We start from the raw sequence: 18,292 nt of genomic DNA on the forward strand, positions 1-18,292 counted from the left end.
TTACTGCAGGGAGGCTACTGCTGCTTATATACTACTTCTAATTTGCACCATGTGTTGCTAGAGTGCATTATCTTAGTTTTAGTGAATCAGAGTGCTAGAGTGTATTAATTTATAAGGCCTTCAGCAGCTTGGAACCAGGATGCCTCAGGGGCCATCTGATCCCTTATATCCCTGCTTGAGCATGGTCTCCCATGGCTTGTATGCACAGCTCATCTCCATCGGGAGTCATATGTTCAGTACTGTGGGCCCAATTTTGTGGAAATCCCAGTGGAGGTCAGACAGGCCCCCTGTTGAACCTCTAGTGCTTACCAAGGACTTTTTTGTTACAGCAGGTTTACAACCGAAATCTGGTTTTTATAGTTTTAACTCATTTTTAGTCTTACTGCACTGGGTCTTCTGTACAACACTTAAGAGACGACTGTGATTAAGCATTATATGAATTACTAAAATGTAAGAATCATCATCACCCCTCTTTTGGGTTTTGGTGGGGGTTTTTTTGCAACTTTTGGGAGGAAGAACATAATCAAGTAACTGAAATCTGGCACGTTCAGGGTTAGCAGTATTCCTGAGCAAAGGCATCTTCCTAGAGGCCAGAGACTTCCTAAGGCAGCAGACAAGTGAAGCTTCAGATTGGGGTCCATATTGTCCCCTGCCACATTCACTTGCCTGGCTGGGGAGCTGTGTAGAGGTCTTCCTGGAGGAATGGCATAGAATTCACCACAGTGGGGTCTCTTGCTGGATAGATGTATTCAGTGGCTGAGAATTCCCCAGACGAACTACCAAGGATGAACAAGCGGGGTGTGAAGTTGAACTTCCCAGGATCTTTTTTGAAAAAGCAATGAAAAGACATATAATTAATATTTCAGAAGCCATTTTACCCATTTTTAGGGTTGTTGTTTTGTATGAGTCTTGTGACTTATTAGTTTTATCATCTGATTTATCAGCTACCCCATCAGGCCCCAAGGTGGGCTTCAACAATCTAAAATTCAATATTAAAAACTTATTAAAATATTACAGCCGTAGGGTGGGTCCTGAAAACACATCTGAGGTGTCAAAAGCCAGCATAAAGAAGTATTACTTCAGTATATGATGGAAACTATATAATGAAGGTGCCAGATGGGGAGGGAATTCCAGAATCTAGGAGCTGCCACAGAGAATGCCCTCTCCCAGATGATAGCCAGCACCCCTGAACATTTCCTGGCACTGTATTGCCATGGAGTTCATGTTCACCAGAGATGATCCCACAGCTTTACACCAGGGGTGGGGAGCCTGTGGACAACAATTCCCACTAGCCCCAGCCAGCACATGACCAATGGTAAGGGAGGGCCACAGATTTCTCACTCCTGTTTTAGACAAGTGCCTTTCTCTTGTCTGTATTTGTGAGTTCTGGGGTATCTTCTCAAAGCGCCGCAGGAAAACCAAGCATTCCCTACCTTGCAACATGCAATCATAGGCTTTCCGGTCTCTCCTCCCTAAGGCATCCCAGAATCCCAATGGCTCTGACCCTTCGTCGCATTCGTGTATCGTCACCTTGCTACTGCTGTGCAGCCCTGCTTCCAGAGGGCACCTGAAATGCAATATTAATCCATCAGAACCACTGTTCGTGTTGTGAATTTGTGCTGCAGCATGATTCTTACCAAGTCAGACATGCTCATAGACACTTTGCCAAAAAAAGAAAAGCTGAGAACAATGCCAGGTAACAGGCACCTGCCAAGCCTCATCACCTCTTGTTTCCTCTGACTCAACTGTTCTCATAAACCGACATCCTTGGCAATGGCTCACTCAAGCATCCTGAAAGTGTTTTCTCAACTTGAGAAGAGCTCCGCTAAATCAGTCCAAAGGGGCCCCTAATTCAACCTCCTGGTTCTCTCAGAAGCTAATTAGGTGCCTCCAGGAAGCCCAGACAATAGTTTTCCCCTTGCAGCTGCCCTCCAGCAGCTGGAATGAAACACACTATGCCTCTGAATGCAGAGGCTCAGCACAGCCATCATGGCTACTTGCCACTGACACCCATTTATCTAAAGCCACCCTAGTCACTTTAGCCACCTTCTCTATACAATGCCCAATGTGCACATTATAAAGGCAATGTGGCATAGTGGCTAGAGTGCTGGATTAGGAAGATCCAGGTTCAAATCCTCACTCCCCCATGAAACTCACCGGGTGAACTTAGGGTAGTCACCACTGCCCAGCCTAACCTCCCTTGCAGGGGTGTTGTGAGACGAAAACACGAGAACCATGTATGTCACCTTGAGCTACTGGAAGGGTGGGTGGAATATGTGTGCAAAAAACGAAATAAAAGTAATAAACCTCAATTTTGTCCCCCCCTTAAGTCATTTCTCACACATTTTCAGGGGTCTTCCACACAAACCTTGGACAGACAATGTGGATATGTATTCAAAGAAATAGTTTGGTTACTTACTGTTCTTTTATTTTATTGGCTGCTGTTCTTCCAACTTCCTTGGTGTGTGGCTGGGCTTTGCAGCCGTGCCACAAGTAAATGAGGGCTTTGTTGATATTTAGAACAAGCATTGATGTCCTGGACCTCAGGCTGCTACAGTGGCAGGCTACTTCAAGCAGGTTTCCTTCGAGGGAAAGCTCCCCTCGTACACAGTACAATCGCCAATCACCTGCAATGGGCATGGATAACACAACTTTATTATACAACTGCTAAGGCTACTTCCAAGTTAAGCTATGCATTGTGGCACAGGCAAACGAAAAGCCTTGAGGTGCTTGAAGATCAAGGCTTTGGTGAGTGACAGATGTGCTGAGGCAGTGTTGCTCACACCTGCAGTCAACACCTGGAATGTGCCTGTGTTGATCTCCACTGTCGATCACTCACAAAGTCTGAACAAACTATCAGGATCAGAAAAGATGGTCACTTAAAACACTTCACTAAAACTCAGTTTTTCTTCCTATTTATGATGGTTTTTACTTCATTTCACTCCCTCTTTATTATGAATGTTGCTGGAGGAAGCAAACCTAACTGGCATAAGGGCCTGGTTCATACATAATGCTAAGTGATGGTTTGCTGAAGCTGACTGTGGTTTGCTGGTATGTGCAAACCCAGCCCAGCAACGTAGCCGTGATTTGTTTTCTGTCAGCAAACCATGGTGTGAAATCATGCTTTGTTGTTCTAACTTTGGTTAGGTGACATGCCTGAACCCAGTAGCCTTCTTTAACCATGGTTTGTTTGGCCAGACCTATGCCAAGATTCAAAAGCATGAGCAGCTGGAAAAACAAAAAAAGCTTTGGAGAAAATAAGGGCTTGTCTGCTCAGCTCTGAGTTGAGAAGCCACTGTTAAAACAAACCATGTCCAAGTGCTATGTGTGAATGTAGCCACTGTTGGCCCACACCGGTGAAACACAGTGTGGCTTGAGTTAGCATAGTGAGAAAAGAATGGATGTCAACTTTTCTATCAGTAGTCTTTCCACCTGACTCTATTTGAGGGAGAGGTGAGACAGCAAGGCCCACTTCATTAGCCTGGATTTGATTCCTTCCTTCCTTCCTTCCTTCCTTCCTTCCTTCCTTCCTTCCTTCCTTCCACTACCTCAATCAACAGCCATTCATTTAGAAAGATGGGACCTGATTTATTTTCCTCTTCCTGTCCCGTCCCCCCCGTATCATGCCTTTTATACGTGTCTTGCAAACTATAAACTGCTTCAAATGCTTTGGCAGAAAGACAGAATATCAATGTATTAAATGTATTGTTTTTATCTTCTATATGTGACGTAGTGCTTTGTTTCCAAAGAGAGGAGACATGGTTTATCCTGCTTGGCAAATGGCTGTCTCAGATCTGGAAACCGCATGCATAAATCCAGTTATGTGGGGCCAGCTGTGATTTTTGGATTGTAGAGAAAGGAGACTTTGCACATGCTTAAATGTACTTGCCTTCACTTTTACTAGTTTGCTTCCCTGGCATTCAAGACAAGTGCTGGTTAAATTAAATGCTACTGTGCTGCCTTAGATGATCAACAGAGTGAATTCAGGTAAAAGCATTCACACAGTTCAACTCTCCTTTCTGTCACAGCAGAAAAATTGGTATCAGGAGGCTATTTACTCTGTGTGTTTTCTTCTTCCTCTTCCCTTCTGCCCGTATGAACGATCATTCCACCTTGAAAACACTGAAGAAAACATGGCGGCTCTTTTCCTTGAAGAACTTGAACCTGAAAAGGGAACATGATCCTAGCATTACAACAGGTTAAGTTTCATTCAGGGCAATGCAAAATATTACATAATTAATTTGATAAATGGCTGGGGTCAAAAGTTATGCCAGGTGTCTTATGAACCTCCCTACGTCCTTAGGACAAAGGTGGAGAACATGTGGCTCTCCACTTATTGTCGGACCACAACTCCTGCTATACATGCTGCCTGAGACCAACAGGAGTGCAATAACACCTGGAGGGCTTCAGGTTCCCCAACCATGCTTTTGATCATCTCACAGGACTGGAGGCATGGAAGGAGGTTACAAAAAGCAGAGCCTTTTCAATTGCATTAATTTGGCAGAATCTACTGGGAAGCCTTTGTCATCCCAAGCACTGCATTACCCTCTGGGCAGCCTTCCAACCAAGGACCACATGCCTGTGATGGATAGAGGCAGAGGCAAAAGCAGGCAGAGCAACTGATGTAAATTTCACATCTGTAGAGAAGACCCCTCCATCCAGAAAAGCAACAGGGACTATCAGAAGACAAGGTTACACACAGTGTGAAGCAGAGCCAGCCAGGGGAGTGGCCTTAGGAGAGATCCAAGGGCCAGACAGAGAGACCTGGAGGGCCACGTTGGGCCCTGACTCTGAGTTACCCCACCTCTGGTCTACATCGTGCTGAAAGCAAAAGAACTTGACAGCCCCATGCTTTGCTTACCTGAGCACCTCTCTCTTCATCCAGCTCCACGGTCATCAGTGCAGATGTCCCTTTCTCACTGACGGTGGAGTGCCTCCCTTGCCAGAAGAAGTACACACATTTCTCTTTGCCAACAACCCTGGTTTGTAGGTCCCCCTTCTGTCTGCTCCCAACTGCAAAGCAAAGTCAAAAGAGGCTATAACCTGAGGAGCACATGCCCAACGCATAAGTCAATTTTACGTCTCACAAACATTAGGACGAAAGCATAGCAAAGTGTTCCTGCAAAGAACTGCTGGGGAAAATTGCTCTGGCAGGCAAAAATACATGCAGGAAAACTACAGATTGGCCAGCAGTTTTATACTTCTCAAAGCACCATAAGAAAAAGTAAACGGCATTGCTTGGCAAAAATGAAGACAACTGCAGTATGTGTGTGATATTTTGCAACCTCATCATGCTACCACCTTAAAATAAGTGCTCTATGCCATTTCCCATACTTTAACAGTCTTTGACAGCTATATATTTCGTGGGGGTGGGGGTGAGCGTTCAGTATTATTGAGCAGCATTGGAATTCTGTGCAGGTAAAATATGCACAGTGCAATTCACTTGAGTAAAACTTTTTTTTTAAAAAGGTAATATTCCAAGGGCTCCTCCCATAGTGCAGAGGTATGTAGAGAAAATTAAATTGTTGATACTGTATATCCGTTTTCATAAATGATATGTGGCTTCTTGTATGAATGAAGAGCTCACTCAGGAGGTGTAGCAAACAACCAATAACTATGTTTTAGCTATTCTGCTGTATAATTAAGCATCATTCAGAAACGGCGTAAAAACTAGTCAAATGTAAAAGGGTGATAAATAGTTACCTCTTGAAATAAAAAATAAAGATCACAAAAAGATACATAAAGGACATTGTTTACATCCTGCCCTCCTCCTCAACAGCAAGATCATTTTTAGCAATTCATATACGGAAAAACAAAACTAGTTGGTTATGTGCTTGAATAGTTAAGTGCCTCACGGGCAACACAGATCAACTTTACCCAATTTTAAAAAAAAATCAATACTTCATTAGAGGATTTTTCACTAACCTGAAGTGCTCACAAGGTACTTCCATTTGACCACATACGTGTCGCCTTCATGAAACTGCCCGATGCTTTGCTTAGGGAGCCTGCTATAATCAAATTCCAATATATGCCAGACATCCACAGAGACAGTGATGATTTCGAATTGCCTCCCGTCATCTCCCTCAATGAATCCATAGCCGCGGCCGATGTTCATCCCATCCAAGACCGTGCCAACCGTTGTCTCGGGCACAGGGACCATTCGCATGACATCGTATGGTTTAACGTCAGACCTGGTTTCCTCCTGCAACAAGACACAAAGCATATTTCCCCTAAGACAGCAATTTCAGAAAGCCCATTATGACATTATGATAACAAACGAGCCAGATGTCAAGCACTTATCATCATACTAAAGAAGCCTACAGGGGTTCATCAGCAATTCACTTTGGTTGTCAATCACAAAATTAACCTTCAGAAGACATGGAATAAAAGACTACATGAATAGAAATAACGCTTATAATGGTGAAACCTAGCCTCACACCTGACAATCTCAGTTTCTTTTACTTCATAAGGGACCACAAGAAATGTTATAATCATCATGTCATCTTAGTACAGAGGACAAGTGCATCGCAGTAGCTATGGTAAAATCCCCAGGTACAATTATGGGTTTCAGCCCCACATTGGACAAAAGATTTCTGCACTGCAGGGGGGTTGGACTAGATGCCCCTTGTGGTCCCTTTCTAGAATTCTATGATTCTCTGAATTCATTGGGTAAGCCCCTGGGCAAATCCATCTCTTAGAGCTTAGTATTTCCATTTGTAAAATGGACACAATACAATCTCTCATACAGGTTCACTTTGTGGAACAATATAAAGTTTGTTTCATGCCCTGATTGGCAATGCATAATTAATTTACACAAATAAAACTACTATAAATAAGTATATAATTCTGACACCTTCTGAGGGGATTCGCCAGAGTTCTTCTCAGCTGGTTTCTTCAGTTCGGTCCAATCGAGAAACTTTTCTTTAAATAATATTGTCTCATTGTGTTCTGTGAGCCTGCCGAAAATAGCCCAGTCTGGACGTCCCTGTCCTTTTCTGCATTACAGAAAAGATAGATATAGATATATATAAACACAGAAAACACTGCAACGTCAATCAACGTTTCACACTATAAAATAAAAGCTGCAACAGCTTAAAAATAGTACTAGATGTCTTGCTTAATTCAACTCTGAAAGCTCTATTTTTTATTTTTTTTTAGAATTACAAGAACACAAGATTGTGTAGGTAAAAACACTCTTCACAGTTCTGATGCAGGGTTGTTTAAAAACGTGAATGAGGAGATGTAGAGCAGTGAGATACACACCCTGTTTGGATATACTGAGAAGGAAGTCTGCAATATTTATTTTTCCAAACGTGTTTCCTGTCTGGTACTGGCACAAGCATTGCATGTTCTTTAACAATGGCTGGGGTGAATGCAGAAGCCATCATTTCCCTCCCACAAACGCACAAGAATTAGCAAAAGTTAGAGGGCTGCCTCAACCCTGGCCCTCCAGATGTTTTTGGCCTACAACTCCCATAATCCCTAGGTAGCAGGACCAGTGGTCAGGGATTATGGGAATTGTAGTCTCAAAACATCTGGAGGGCCGAGGTTGAGGAAGCCTGCTCTAAGCTGCAAGCAATTCAGATCCTTAGCTCATGGCAACGTTTGTTATGGAGGTATCAAAAGAGGGAGCAAATTCAGCATTATGAATCATAGTGTTGGGGTTGATACCTTGGAATAAGGGGGTTGCATTCACCAGGATCCAGAGGATTGATGTCACAGTTTGCATAGTCAAAGGTGCCGTTCCACAAGTGTTTGGCCAGCTGGAACGCCACTTTTCTTTGGGCTAGCGTGACCTCCTTCCCATGCCAAACATACACTTCGCTACCAAAATCAAACACCAAGACCTGAAGGAGGTGGGAGAAGGGAGAGGGAGGAGGAGGAGAGAGAACGAACAATGAAGTCATTCATTTAGCCAAAAAAAGAAGAAATGCTGAGTAAAAACTGAGCAGTGCAGCTAAACAATGCTGACAATAACACCACAAAAATAATGGTATGCATGTTTACTGGGAAGAAATGGATCAGCAGCACCCACTCATTTCCCCATAATGAGTAGCCCAGGCTTCATTTCTGAGCAATTATTGATTTGCTGCTGGGGTCTCCTACACAAATGGCTTCTTGTCTTGCCTCCCTCCACCCCAATTTACAGTTTTGTATATTTACAGCTGCATAACCAAAAACTACAACATCTGCATCATTCAAGGCAAGCACTAAGGTTTGTAATTATCCCACTTGTAGCTCTGTGAAAAGTGCCTGTTTGTATGCCTTGTAAATATATTTTATTTCCTTGCCTTAGAAGAGTGAGCCATGAATGCTACTTCCTACAATATCACCTGGTTCCCACAGTTCCTATCTTCTGGCATGGGCACTCTTGGATTTAATTTGTGATTTGGGGGTCAAGGGTGCCAGTTGAGTTATCAGGAGAAGGCAGTGTGCAATCACTCAAGGGCTGAGTCTGGGCCTACTTCAGAATCAGCAGAGCCCTAAGGGGAAAATATCCTAGGAAATTGTACTAAAAGCCAATGCTTGTTTGCGCCCCAAAAGGAGCACCAGAGCTGCCACTGAACTTCAAAGCACCACTTACTATACCTCTTTTGAATTCAACAGCATACACTTTGGCATCTTTCCCCAGTAGTCATCATCAGGAATAAGTTTATCATCCACTAGTCGGTAAATGCAATTTGTTTCTATTATTGCAGCTTCATACATTTCATCTTCTTCCGGGTTTCCAGCAGCTTGAAATGAGCAGGCAAGACAAAACATCACGTCAGTTTAACTTGGAAGAAGCAACTCTTGGATATTCTTACAAAAAAAAAGCGAGCACTGAGATGGAGAAAACAAAAAAAACAAAAAAAAGAGCCTTACACTGGTAGCTTGTCTGGCCACCGAGCAGTTTCCAGAAGTCTTTGGCCGCATGAGTGTGCATATTGATTCCTTCCTCTATGGTCTGCACATAAGGAGCCCGGCAGCCAAGTTCTCGCTTTGTCTGAATTAAAGTTGCAAGTTCTGAAGCCTAAGAAATTTGAACACGATTAGCTGAATAGGCTTGTCTCAGCTGGTGGGATAATAGCTCAGTTCAGAGGAGAGAAAGAGGATGGGAGCTTTCTGCTGTTTTTATTAGACAAACGATACTGAACATGAAAACTATGTCAGATGCATATAGGCTCTCTTGTTTGCATTTCAATGAGGACTTTATCCCATTTAACCCAGAAGCCAAAGAGAACATCTTCAAAGCATTCCCCACCCTCCCGTTTGAATACAAGCAGAATTCTTGTATTCCTCCTCCTCCACACATAGAATTATTTCATCTGCTCAGTTGTAAGGTTTAACAAGTTACAAACCATTAACACTAGCTTTGACTCCCACTGTCTCTTCTATCCCCTCAATTTCTTTGTGGTTTTTAAATGTGGTTTTATTGCTTTAAACGATGCCTCTGGATTTTTGTAAGTAACATAGGAACTTGATATGTTATACTGCTTAAAAAACATTCTGGCATGTAAGCGGTGTATAAATTCATAAATAATAGTAATGCTTGCTTTGTTTAAAAAACAGGAAAACTGCAATGCAATTTTTAAAATATAAAAAATCAACCCACACCAGCCTTTTTTTTGGTGGGGGGAGGCACAAAATGACAACAAGGAGGAGGAAGAGAACTGCCCCATCAGTTACATCCACATTTCACATGTTACAAACAGCCATTCGCTATCTTGCCCACAGAAGAAACTCCCCAGGAACTAAGGGCTTTGTTATCTCAATGCTTATAAGCACCAACCTTTGCTTTCTCGATGACATTTGCAAACTCCCCTACCCACAGGAAGCAGAAATGAGGCGTAAGTAACAGGAAACAGTCGCCACTGTTAAGCGATGAAGCCCTTGGCTCGACTAATCTTGTTTGAACATGTCTTCTTCCTACAGTGAAAGGGAGAAAAAAAACCCAGACTAGTTGCATTCCTATAAATAAGTACAGTCATAACCTTGGATCCCGAACACCTTGGTACTCGGACGTTTTGACTCCCGAACGCCACAAACCTGGAAGTGAGTATTCCGGTTTGTGAACGTTCTTTGGAACCCGAACGTCCGGTTGGACTTCCGTAGCTTCCAACTGGCTGCAGGAACTTCCTGCAGCCAATCAGAAGCCGTGCTTTGGTTTCCGAATGTTTTTGAAGTTGAACGGAATGTTTTGGAAGTCGAAGGTACGACTGTACTAGCGCCATTTTCCAGGCTTGATTACACTGAGGGGGTTGGGGAAGGAACCACAACCCTGTAACAAGTAACTAATACTCCATTTCCTCAATGTTGTTTTATGCAAGAGGTAGCTTATGTAGTAGCAGAGGGTTCCTGTGCATAAAGAATACAGCAACTTGATCACCAAAATAACCCAGCAGCTGCAATCTGTGAGACAAGGTTTCAATACCTGGGTTAATATCCAATGCTAGCCATACTCAAGAGCAGATCCATTTAAATGAATGGGCATGACTAACTTAATTGCATTCATTCCAATGAGTCTACTCTGTGTGGAACTTAGTTGGATACAACCCTTGGGACCTTTTAGTTTAGGAAAAAAATGTGGTCAGAGGTAGCATGCTTCTGAGCACCATTTGCTGGAAGCTGCAAGAGGGAAGAATGCTGTTGAGCTCAGCTGTTTCCCATAGGGATCTGTCTGGCCACTGCAAGAACGGGCCACTGGCCTGATGCAGCTGGCTCTCCTTATGTCCTTATGTAAGAGGCAACATGATAGGTTTTTTTCAAAAACAAAACAAAAAACAACCAGTACCCCATCTTCACCTGTGGAGGGAGAATTTCTGAATACTGCAACACCCTTGGAACAGGGGGTCCTTACTATTAGGTGAATTTGATGCTGAGCCAAGCTGTTCAAAGAAGCAGCCTGCCTGCCAAGTGCTTTGAACACACAGACATTACAACGATGATACCAATTCCTAGGGTGGCTTAAGATGACCACTACATTTGCCGCAGCCCCCAACCACAGTATATGGATGCTGTTCCTCCTCAGTTCCCCATATAACTTCTTAAAGTCTGCATTTCAGATAAACTTTAGAAAATAATAGCTCTTTCACATACCTTTGATCTGCAAGAGCATCAGCTGTTTATATGGCACAGCACTGTTGTTTGAGTTCTGTTCTGTTAGATTGACACTACGCAGACTAACATTGCTGAAGTTCTCCTTACTCGCTAAGCCAGCAAGTGCTACTTCTGAGAAATTTGAGTTTGCAGACACTTAAAACAGTAGAAGTAAAAAAACAACAGACAAGACAGAAAAAAGCCAGGGGGAAAGAAAAAGAAAGAAAGCCACACACACAAAACAACAAAGAAACCACATTATGTTTCGTTTCCAAATTTTATTTAGGTTTTTTCATGCATGGCTCATTTCCAGCATTTTTTGTTGTTGCTGCTGAAAGAGACAACAAAAAAACAGGTTGAGCTCAAGTTATTCACTAATCTGAAGAACCTGACATTTCCAGGAGGAAATTTTCAAGATAATGGTGAAAAATGGAAGCATTTAGGTCTTAAAATTCCTATACAGTGGTACCTCGGTCTACAAACAGTCCTGTTAACTAACTATTCGGGCAACGAACTCCGCAAAACCGGAAGTAGGTGTTCTGGCTAGTGAACTTTGCCTCGGAAGCTGAATGGTGGAAGGTCACTGATGGCGGGAGGCCTCAGTAGGGAAAGCGCACCTCGGTTTAAGAACGCTTTGGTTTAAGAACGGATTTCCAGAATGAATTCAGTTTGTAGACTGAGGTACCACTGTATATTTATATAGGACAAGTCTATAAGGAAAATTGCATCATTATTATTTTTTGCATAATAGTTACTTAGTCAATGAATGGGATTCAGGTGTGTTTGCAGTTCTTTTCCAGGACATATAGGCACAGACCCCTGGCAATGACTGACAACCTCTTCTCCCTGCCTGCACTATTCATTTAAAATTATTGAGGCACTTCCTATTTTAAGGCAAAGTAATCTGTAAATACTCAGACCTCTAGTATATTCCCAGGTTGTTATTAGTTGCTTGTTACCCAAAGGTCTCCAAGTAACTTACAAGTATTGTAGTAGTAGTAGTAGTAGTAATAATAATAATAATAATAATAATAATAATAATAATAATAATAATAATGTAAGGGTCACATGCCAATAAACTATGGTTCATCAGCCTGAAAAGTATCTTTATGTCCACATGCTCCCATCTTGTTCCTCCCCTCTTCACATGCATCTGATTTTGGTATGGATATTGTGGATTGTTTAAAAACATATTTATTGGCCCAAGGTCATAGTGCTCTTTCTACAGCAATACCACTACGCTTCAAAGCCAAACCATAAATTCTGAGAACACTGCATCTGTAGCACACGGAAGGTGCACTTGGGATACCAAACTTACTTTTTTCAACTTTCATCCGCTTTGATTCCATAAAAGCCACATTTAGCCTTTGCTCTGTGTATTCATGAAGAATGTCCTCTCTTGCGGCTAACATCTTTAAAGGGTTCCTGGAAGCCTGGACTCTGCGCACGGGCCTCACTGCACGTTTGTGCTCTGCTACCAAAGAAGTCAACCTGAGAAAACAAAGAGACCCATGCTTAACCCAAACTTTACCTGCCTTCCATGAAACGTTGGGAGCTTCCAAAACACAGCAGTGTATTGTGTACTCAATGCTGCTCACGCATGCTAGTTTTAAACAGTGTGCAGAAGAATCTATCCTCATCAAAATGCTACCTCCTATTCCTATTGGTGCTTCTTGGTGGGAGACAGCCCTCTCCCGGCACCAAACCAGAGCGCGTAGCACAGCACTCATCCCTTCGGACGTCCAAGCAGGACATGCATCCGAAAATCCATGCACGTAGTAAACAGCAGAGTCCTAGCAGAAGCTGAGACTGCAAACACGTGGCATCTGAGTTTAGCTATTTATTTACAGGATCAAAATAAAGAGCAATCATGGCGTGTCTCTCTTCTCCACCGAGAGAGAACAAGAGTCAGAACAAAGAGAGTGGAAGTGGTACACAGTGTCTTCCGTTCTCATGCTTCGAAAGCATAGAATGTAAACACACAGAGCATGTGATCTAATAGCCACACACTCAGCAACGGGAGAGGATGAATATACTGACAATTCCACCCCACCCCCCATTTAATCCGGATTTGCTATTTCTGTGTTGTTCTTTTCAATATCTGATTTTCCATAGAAATGCTAAATCCTGATTAAATAAGAAAACAGGAAATGGCATTTTGCTGAGGAGCGTGTGTGGTATGCCGCACAAAATGTGCATGCTTAGCAGCACCAATAAAATGCCATGTGTGCCTGTTGGAAGAAGCAGAGACATCATGCAGCCTTTTCTGAAGGCATGCATTGCAGCCTCTGCATCTAGATGTCTAAACAGCCCTTTGGCCTTTTAAAAGCAGGTGGGGTGTTTCTAATGTCCCCCCCTCCCTTGGATTTAATTTATCCATCAGGACTTTTTGTTTGTTTGAAAGTCACTTTGGGTTCCCTTGGGCAATATAAAGCGAGTAACAATAATAAATAATTATAACAACACTATTATTAATAAATAATAATAATAATAACACTAAGCATGGACTGTTACCTGCCAGCACTTGCCTTTTCAATCCTATGGCTTCCTTAACATTAATTACAATAGCAATGTAGAGAATGAGACTCTTAATCTCAGGGACATGGGTTCGAGTGGCGGCAGCGAGGGCCAGGTGAAGAGCAGCCTCCATGCGCCACCCCCGCCCAGTGCATGAGCGCCCACCAGGTGGCGGTGTGGGCTGGGGAGATGCACTCTGTACCTGCCCCGGGCACTGGCAAACAGCGCTACGCCCCTGATACAATGTGGCACTTCAAAGTTGGATTCAGATCCCTAGAAGCTCAATAGATGGGGTCTTGCTCAATGAACAATCTCTTGATGCACTGCCCCTCCCAAGCTCCTTGGAAGAAAGATGAGATGTAAGTGAAATATACATGAACACAGGCTCTGTCACCACAGTCAAATGCTGCTGGTGCGTAAGTCCTAATACATTGGCCATGCAAACCATAATGATCCCAGGAGGACTAAGCTGAAATTAATATCATCACTGATACTGGATTCTTAGTCTTTAAACTGAAGAACTTTATATCCTAGCATTCCCTTTTCAAGCAATGAGGAACTGGTACTGCCTTCTCTACCACCACCACTCCTAGCTCTACAAAGGAAGAGAGAGGAAGACTAATAATAATAATAATAATAATAATAATAATAATAATAAGAGTGCCTGGGGCTTTCACCGCAGGTGTGGAAGAGATGGCAGTACAAGAACTCATAGCCTAACTGTTTCAAGTAGGAGTCGTTTAGCACTGCATAAAGCAAAGGGAAGGGGCAAAGGAGAACTCTGGCAGTGGTAGGAGCATCTCTCTCCCCAGGTGTGTGGAAAAAAAGTGCTCACTTTGGTGCATCAGGATCAAATATGGCATCAAAGTCTTCATCCAGGTCCAAAGGCAAAGAGGAAGTGGGGTAATCCATGCAACGGTAAAACTTGGAAAATGTTTCTTCATCATCCAGCTTCATCACTTCCTTCACAGATTTTCCCGTGACTGTCAGCAATGTTTCTTGCATTCCACCAACTACAGAAAAAATGAAACACAATATCTTTCCATTGCTTTATTTTGTTTTTAAAAACCCACCCTTAGTATTGGTGCAAGATACGAAGGGACACACAACATCCATTCCCTGCGTAAATGCAGACAAAGAAGACAACAAGGAACACTTAAATTGCTAAAGTAGCTTTATAAATGGATGAGAGAAAGTCAGGAAGGATTAGCCTAGCAATGGTACTAGTCATTATAGCTCTATGGAGCATCCTACTTCAGAGGGAGAAAGTCAGTGAATTCCAGCTGCTGGAGAGCAACAATGGGAGAGGCCTACTGCCTCTGTGTCCTGCTTGTGGACTTCCTGGAGGCATCTGGTTAACCACTGTGTGAAACAGAACGTTTAATTAGATCAGAGACGGGAACCTGTGTTCCTTCGGATGTTGCTGGACTCCAATTCCCATCATCCCTGGCCAGTGGGCATGCTGACCAGGGTTAATGGAAGCTGGAGTCCAACATCTGGAGGGCCACAGGTTCCCCATCTGCAGACTGGATGGATGACTGACTGGGGCCATCCAACAGGAGTTCCCTTATATTCTCAAGACACAGAACAAAATAAGCAACAATAGCTTCCAACTATTGTACTCCTGGCAGTTTCTCTTGGTCATATTAGCAATGGGAAGTCTGCTTAAGTGTGCAGAGGAACAACATCACTGCCATTTCAAATTTCTTCAAAGAAGGATCCGCCATTTAAGAAGGGGATGAGAATTTTTTGTGGACTTCAACTGGGGTAATAGAAGCAATGCTTGAAAACTGAAAAGCTTAGCTAGAATTGATAGCACAGATTATAGTGAAGTCATGAGTGCAGTGTCAGAACTAATAATAATTGTGCTCAGTGCAAGCCATATATTGTGTGCCCCAGCCCCCAAATAGCTATTGGTATAAACAATAAACAAACAATCAAAAATGTAATTTGCAGGACATTTTCTTATGAGTCATAATATTCATAATCTCTTAAAATAAATATAAATAAATATAGGTAAAGGTAAAGGTACCCCTGCCCGTACGGGCCAGTCTTGACAGACTCTAGGGTTGTGTGCCCATCTCACTCAAGAGGCTGGGGGCCAGTGCTGTCCGAAGACACTTCCGGGTCACGTGGCCAGCGTGACATCGCTGCTCTGGCCGTTTACCTTCCCGCTGGTAAGCGGTCCCTATTTGTCTACTTGCACCCGGGGGTGCTTTCGAACTGCTAGGTTGGCAGGCGCTGGGACCGAGCAACGGGAGCGCACCCCGCCGCGGGGATTCGAACCGCCGACCTTTCGATCGGCAAGCCCTAGGCGCTGAGGCTTTTACCCACAGCGCCACCCGCGTCCCTACTAAATATATACTAAATAAATATATTGTGTGACAAATAATTCTGAATGCCCATGATGCAGCAAGTTTACTGAAGCCAGGCAGGTATGGCGTCTGGATCACTGCCCGGGAATCCACTGAGTACAGCACAGGGGGGAAAAGGCAGAACAACAAACAAAGGTGGTAAGTGTGCTTTTTATACTGGGGAGCCATGGTGTTCCACCAGTGTCCTGAACTAAGCAAAGCTTTGCTAGTGGATGTTGTAGACATGTGACTCACAAGCCACTGCTGCAGTGAAGAAAATACTTAGCAGAACTACTAAATCAGCAGATGTAAGGAAGGTGAGCTAAAACACAAAATGCCTTAAACTGCTACAGACCTTTGTTGTTCAGCCTCCCCAAGAAAGTCTCCAGTTTATCCAACTTCATGTCCGATTCTAACTGCATATCTGGCCTAGCTTCAATTTCTAAGCAAAATAAGAATGAAAACAGTGGCTGAGATTAATGAGAATCAAAACTACTCTCATTAGACATCATACTCTTCTTTTTTTTTTTAATGACCCACCTTCCAGGGGTTTTGAGATGGGTGTAGTTGACTTCAGTCTGTTGCAGAAAGGGGATGCGGCAGGTGTTATGGCGGTAGGAGATGCTAAGCCTGTGGAATAGGCAGATGCTCAGTTTTGCATTACATAACAGATGCTTCAGTTTTTAGCGAATTAGCATGCCTAAACATTTCACCCAGGAAGCTCTCCCCATAATCACTATTATGCAAATATAGGTTATGGTCTCCTTTGGGACCATGCATATCCATATTTTAAGCATTCACAAAAGCCTGGGGTTAGGGCCATTTTTTTGCAGGAAGATGCGGTGATGAGAAAAGATAATGGCAATTCCCAAAAGCAAGTAGGGAACTCATTGGTTAAGTATCCTAATACGATGTGATCAGATGTTGATTGCTCAGATCTTATTTACAGCATCCTGAGGTCTATTTACAGGGTGTTCAGGTTGCATATAAAGGGAAACTCAACATACAATCAGCTTCAGAATGCAAATATTTTGCCGTTTCATCATCCTACTATGCTTTTAATATAATTGAAATGACTCTACAAATAATGTAGGGGGAAACTGAAACGAGCGGCTTCCAGAAATTAAGAGGAACTGAATGTTCCTTGGCATATCTGCCTCTGCTTGCTTCTCACTTCTATCACTGAAAACATTCCCAGTTACAAAGGATGGATAAATTCACTGACCTTTTTTGACCATTCTGCCAGCCACAGTGAACTGTGTCGAGTCATTGGCTGCTCCTTTCCCTCTCGCTTTCCAAGCCTCTTCCCGAACACTTATCAATTGCTTTCTTTCTTCAATTGTCATTTGACTTTCACAGGTATCCGACATCCTCTGGTTTTCAAAGAGAAAGAGGAGATGAATTTTGAGGCACAAGAAACAAACAACAACAACAAGAAATAAAACCCTGTGTTCTATCTTACAATGTCTCCATACATTTTTTTTAAACATAATTTCCATGTTATTGTTTGATGGCATTTTCATGCATGAATCTTTGGCCTAAACATATTTGATTCACCGGCAGAATTCATCTTGTACAATAATTTATGTGTTGTTGTTTTTGTAAGAAACATTGACAAGATGGCACTATGGGTAATTTTGTTGTTCCTAATCTGGTTATTTTTTCAATAAGCATCCAAAATGCACATTTGCACCTCTGATATGCAGAAGGAAGATAGTTCTTTGGATTGTTATTATTATTATTATTTGCTCAGTTTGACTCTAGGCAAACTTTCAGAGCATAGATCACATTCAAGCCATACATTTAAAGCCATAAGATACCACTTTGAACATTCATGGCTTCCCCCAAAGAATTCTGGGAGCTGGTCCCTTCCACCTCAAGCAACCCCAGGACTGCTTCACAGGGCTATAACATACATCAGCCTTATTTCTGGTGCATATGCGCAAGAATGAATAAACAAGAAAAACAGGTAAAAGCTGGTGCATTAATTTTAGCCCTCTCATGAGATAAACACAACCACGTTGCCATGTGCATTCACAATCTTCTGCCGAGCTGGTTTCTAGTAGCGTTTCCGTAATTGTAATGATTTGAGCACCAACTCCCTCCAGTGCCTCTCCATTTTACCCTGGTTGCAAGGTGGCATGGCATAATTCTTCTTGTAACACAAGCAAATGCCCCAGATTACCAAGTTCCTGCCAAGAAACCACTCAATATGACGTTGGTGTTTCTACAAGAGCACCAACTACAGTTTGAAGAAAGCACTACAACAAATTATATTTGTTCTGCTTCTTTGGCCTTTGAAATCATGTTCTGACCCAATTAAGTTAACCTATGCATTTAGC

At 42.8% G+C, this 18,292-nt stretch overlaps 1 protein-coding gene across 12 annotated transcripts in view; it reads right to left on the minus strand.

Annotated features, from left to right (window-relative positions):
* The window catches only part of SVIL (supervillin), a 143,931-nt gene that overhangs the window by 7,025 nt on the left and 118,614 nt on the right, over positions 1-18,292 (minus strand). For all 12 annotated transcript variants that reach the window (XM_077936794.1, XM_077936790.1, XM_077936788.1 and 9 more), the window contains 17 exons: positions 17,176-17,323; positions 16,491-16,580; positions 16,306-16,392; positions 14,432-14,609; positions 12,398-12,570; positions 11,080-11,235; positions 9,773-9,909; positions 8,866-9,013; positions 8,590-8,735; positions 7,672-7,847; positions 6,854-6,995; positions 5,926-6,202; positions 4,862-5,013; positions 4,059-4,164; positions 2,420-2,627; positions 1,434-1,567; positions 667-822 (listed from right to left, as the gene is read on the minus strand). In XM_077936794.1, the coding sequence (XP_077792920.1) occupies positions 667-822; positions 1,434-1,567; positions 2,420-2,627; positions 4,059-4,164; positions 4,862-5,013; positions 5,926-6,202; positions 6,854-6,995; positions 7,672-7,847; positions 8,590-8,735; positions 8,866-9,013; positions 9,773-9,909; positions 11,080-11,235; positions 12,398-12,570; positions 14,432-14,609; positions 16,306-16,392; positions 16,491-16,580; positions 17,176-17,323 (2,614 nt within the window). The remainder of the gene's footprint in view (positions 1-666; positions 823-1,433; positions 1,568-2,419; positions 2,628-4,058; positions 4,165-4,861; positions 5,014-5,925; positions 6,203-6,853; positions 6,996-7,671; positions 7,848-8,589; positions 8,736-8,865; positions 9,014-9,772; positions 9,910-11,079; positions 11,236-12,397; positions 12,571-14,431; positions 14,610-16,305; positions 16,393-16,490; positions 16,581-17,175; positions 17,324-18,292) is intronic.

The sequence above is a fragment of the Podarcis muralis genome, chromosome 12, assembly GCF_964188315.1.
Source record: "Podarcis muralis chromosome 12, rPodMur119.hap1.1, whole genome shotgun sequence".
Classification (NCBI taxonomy): domain Eukaryota; kingdom Metazoa; phylum Chordata; class Lepidosauria; order Squamata; family Lacertidae; genus Podarcis; species Podarcis muralis.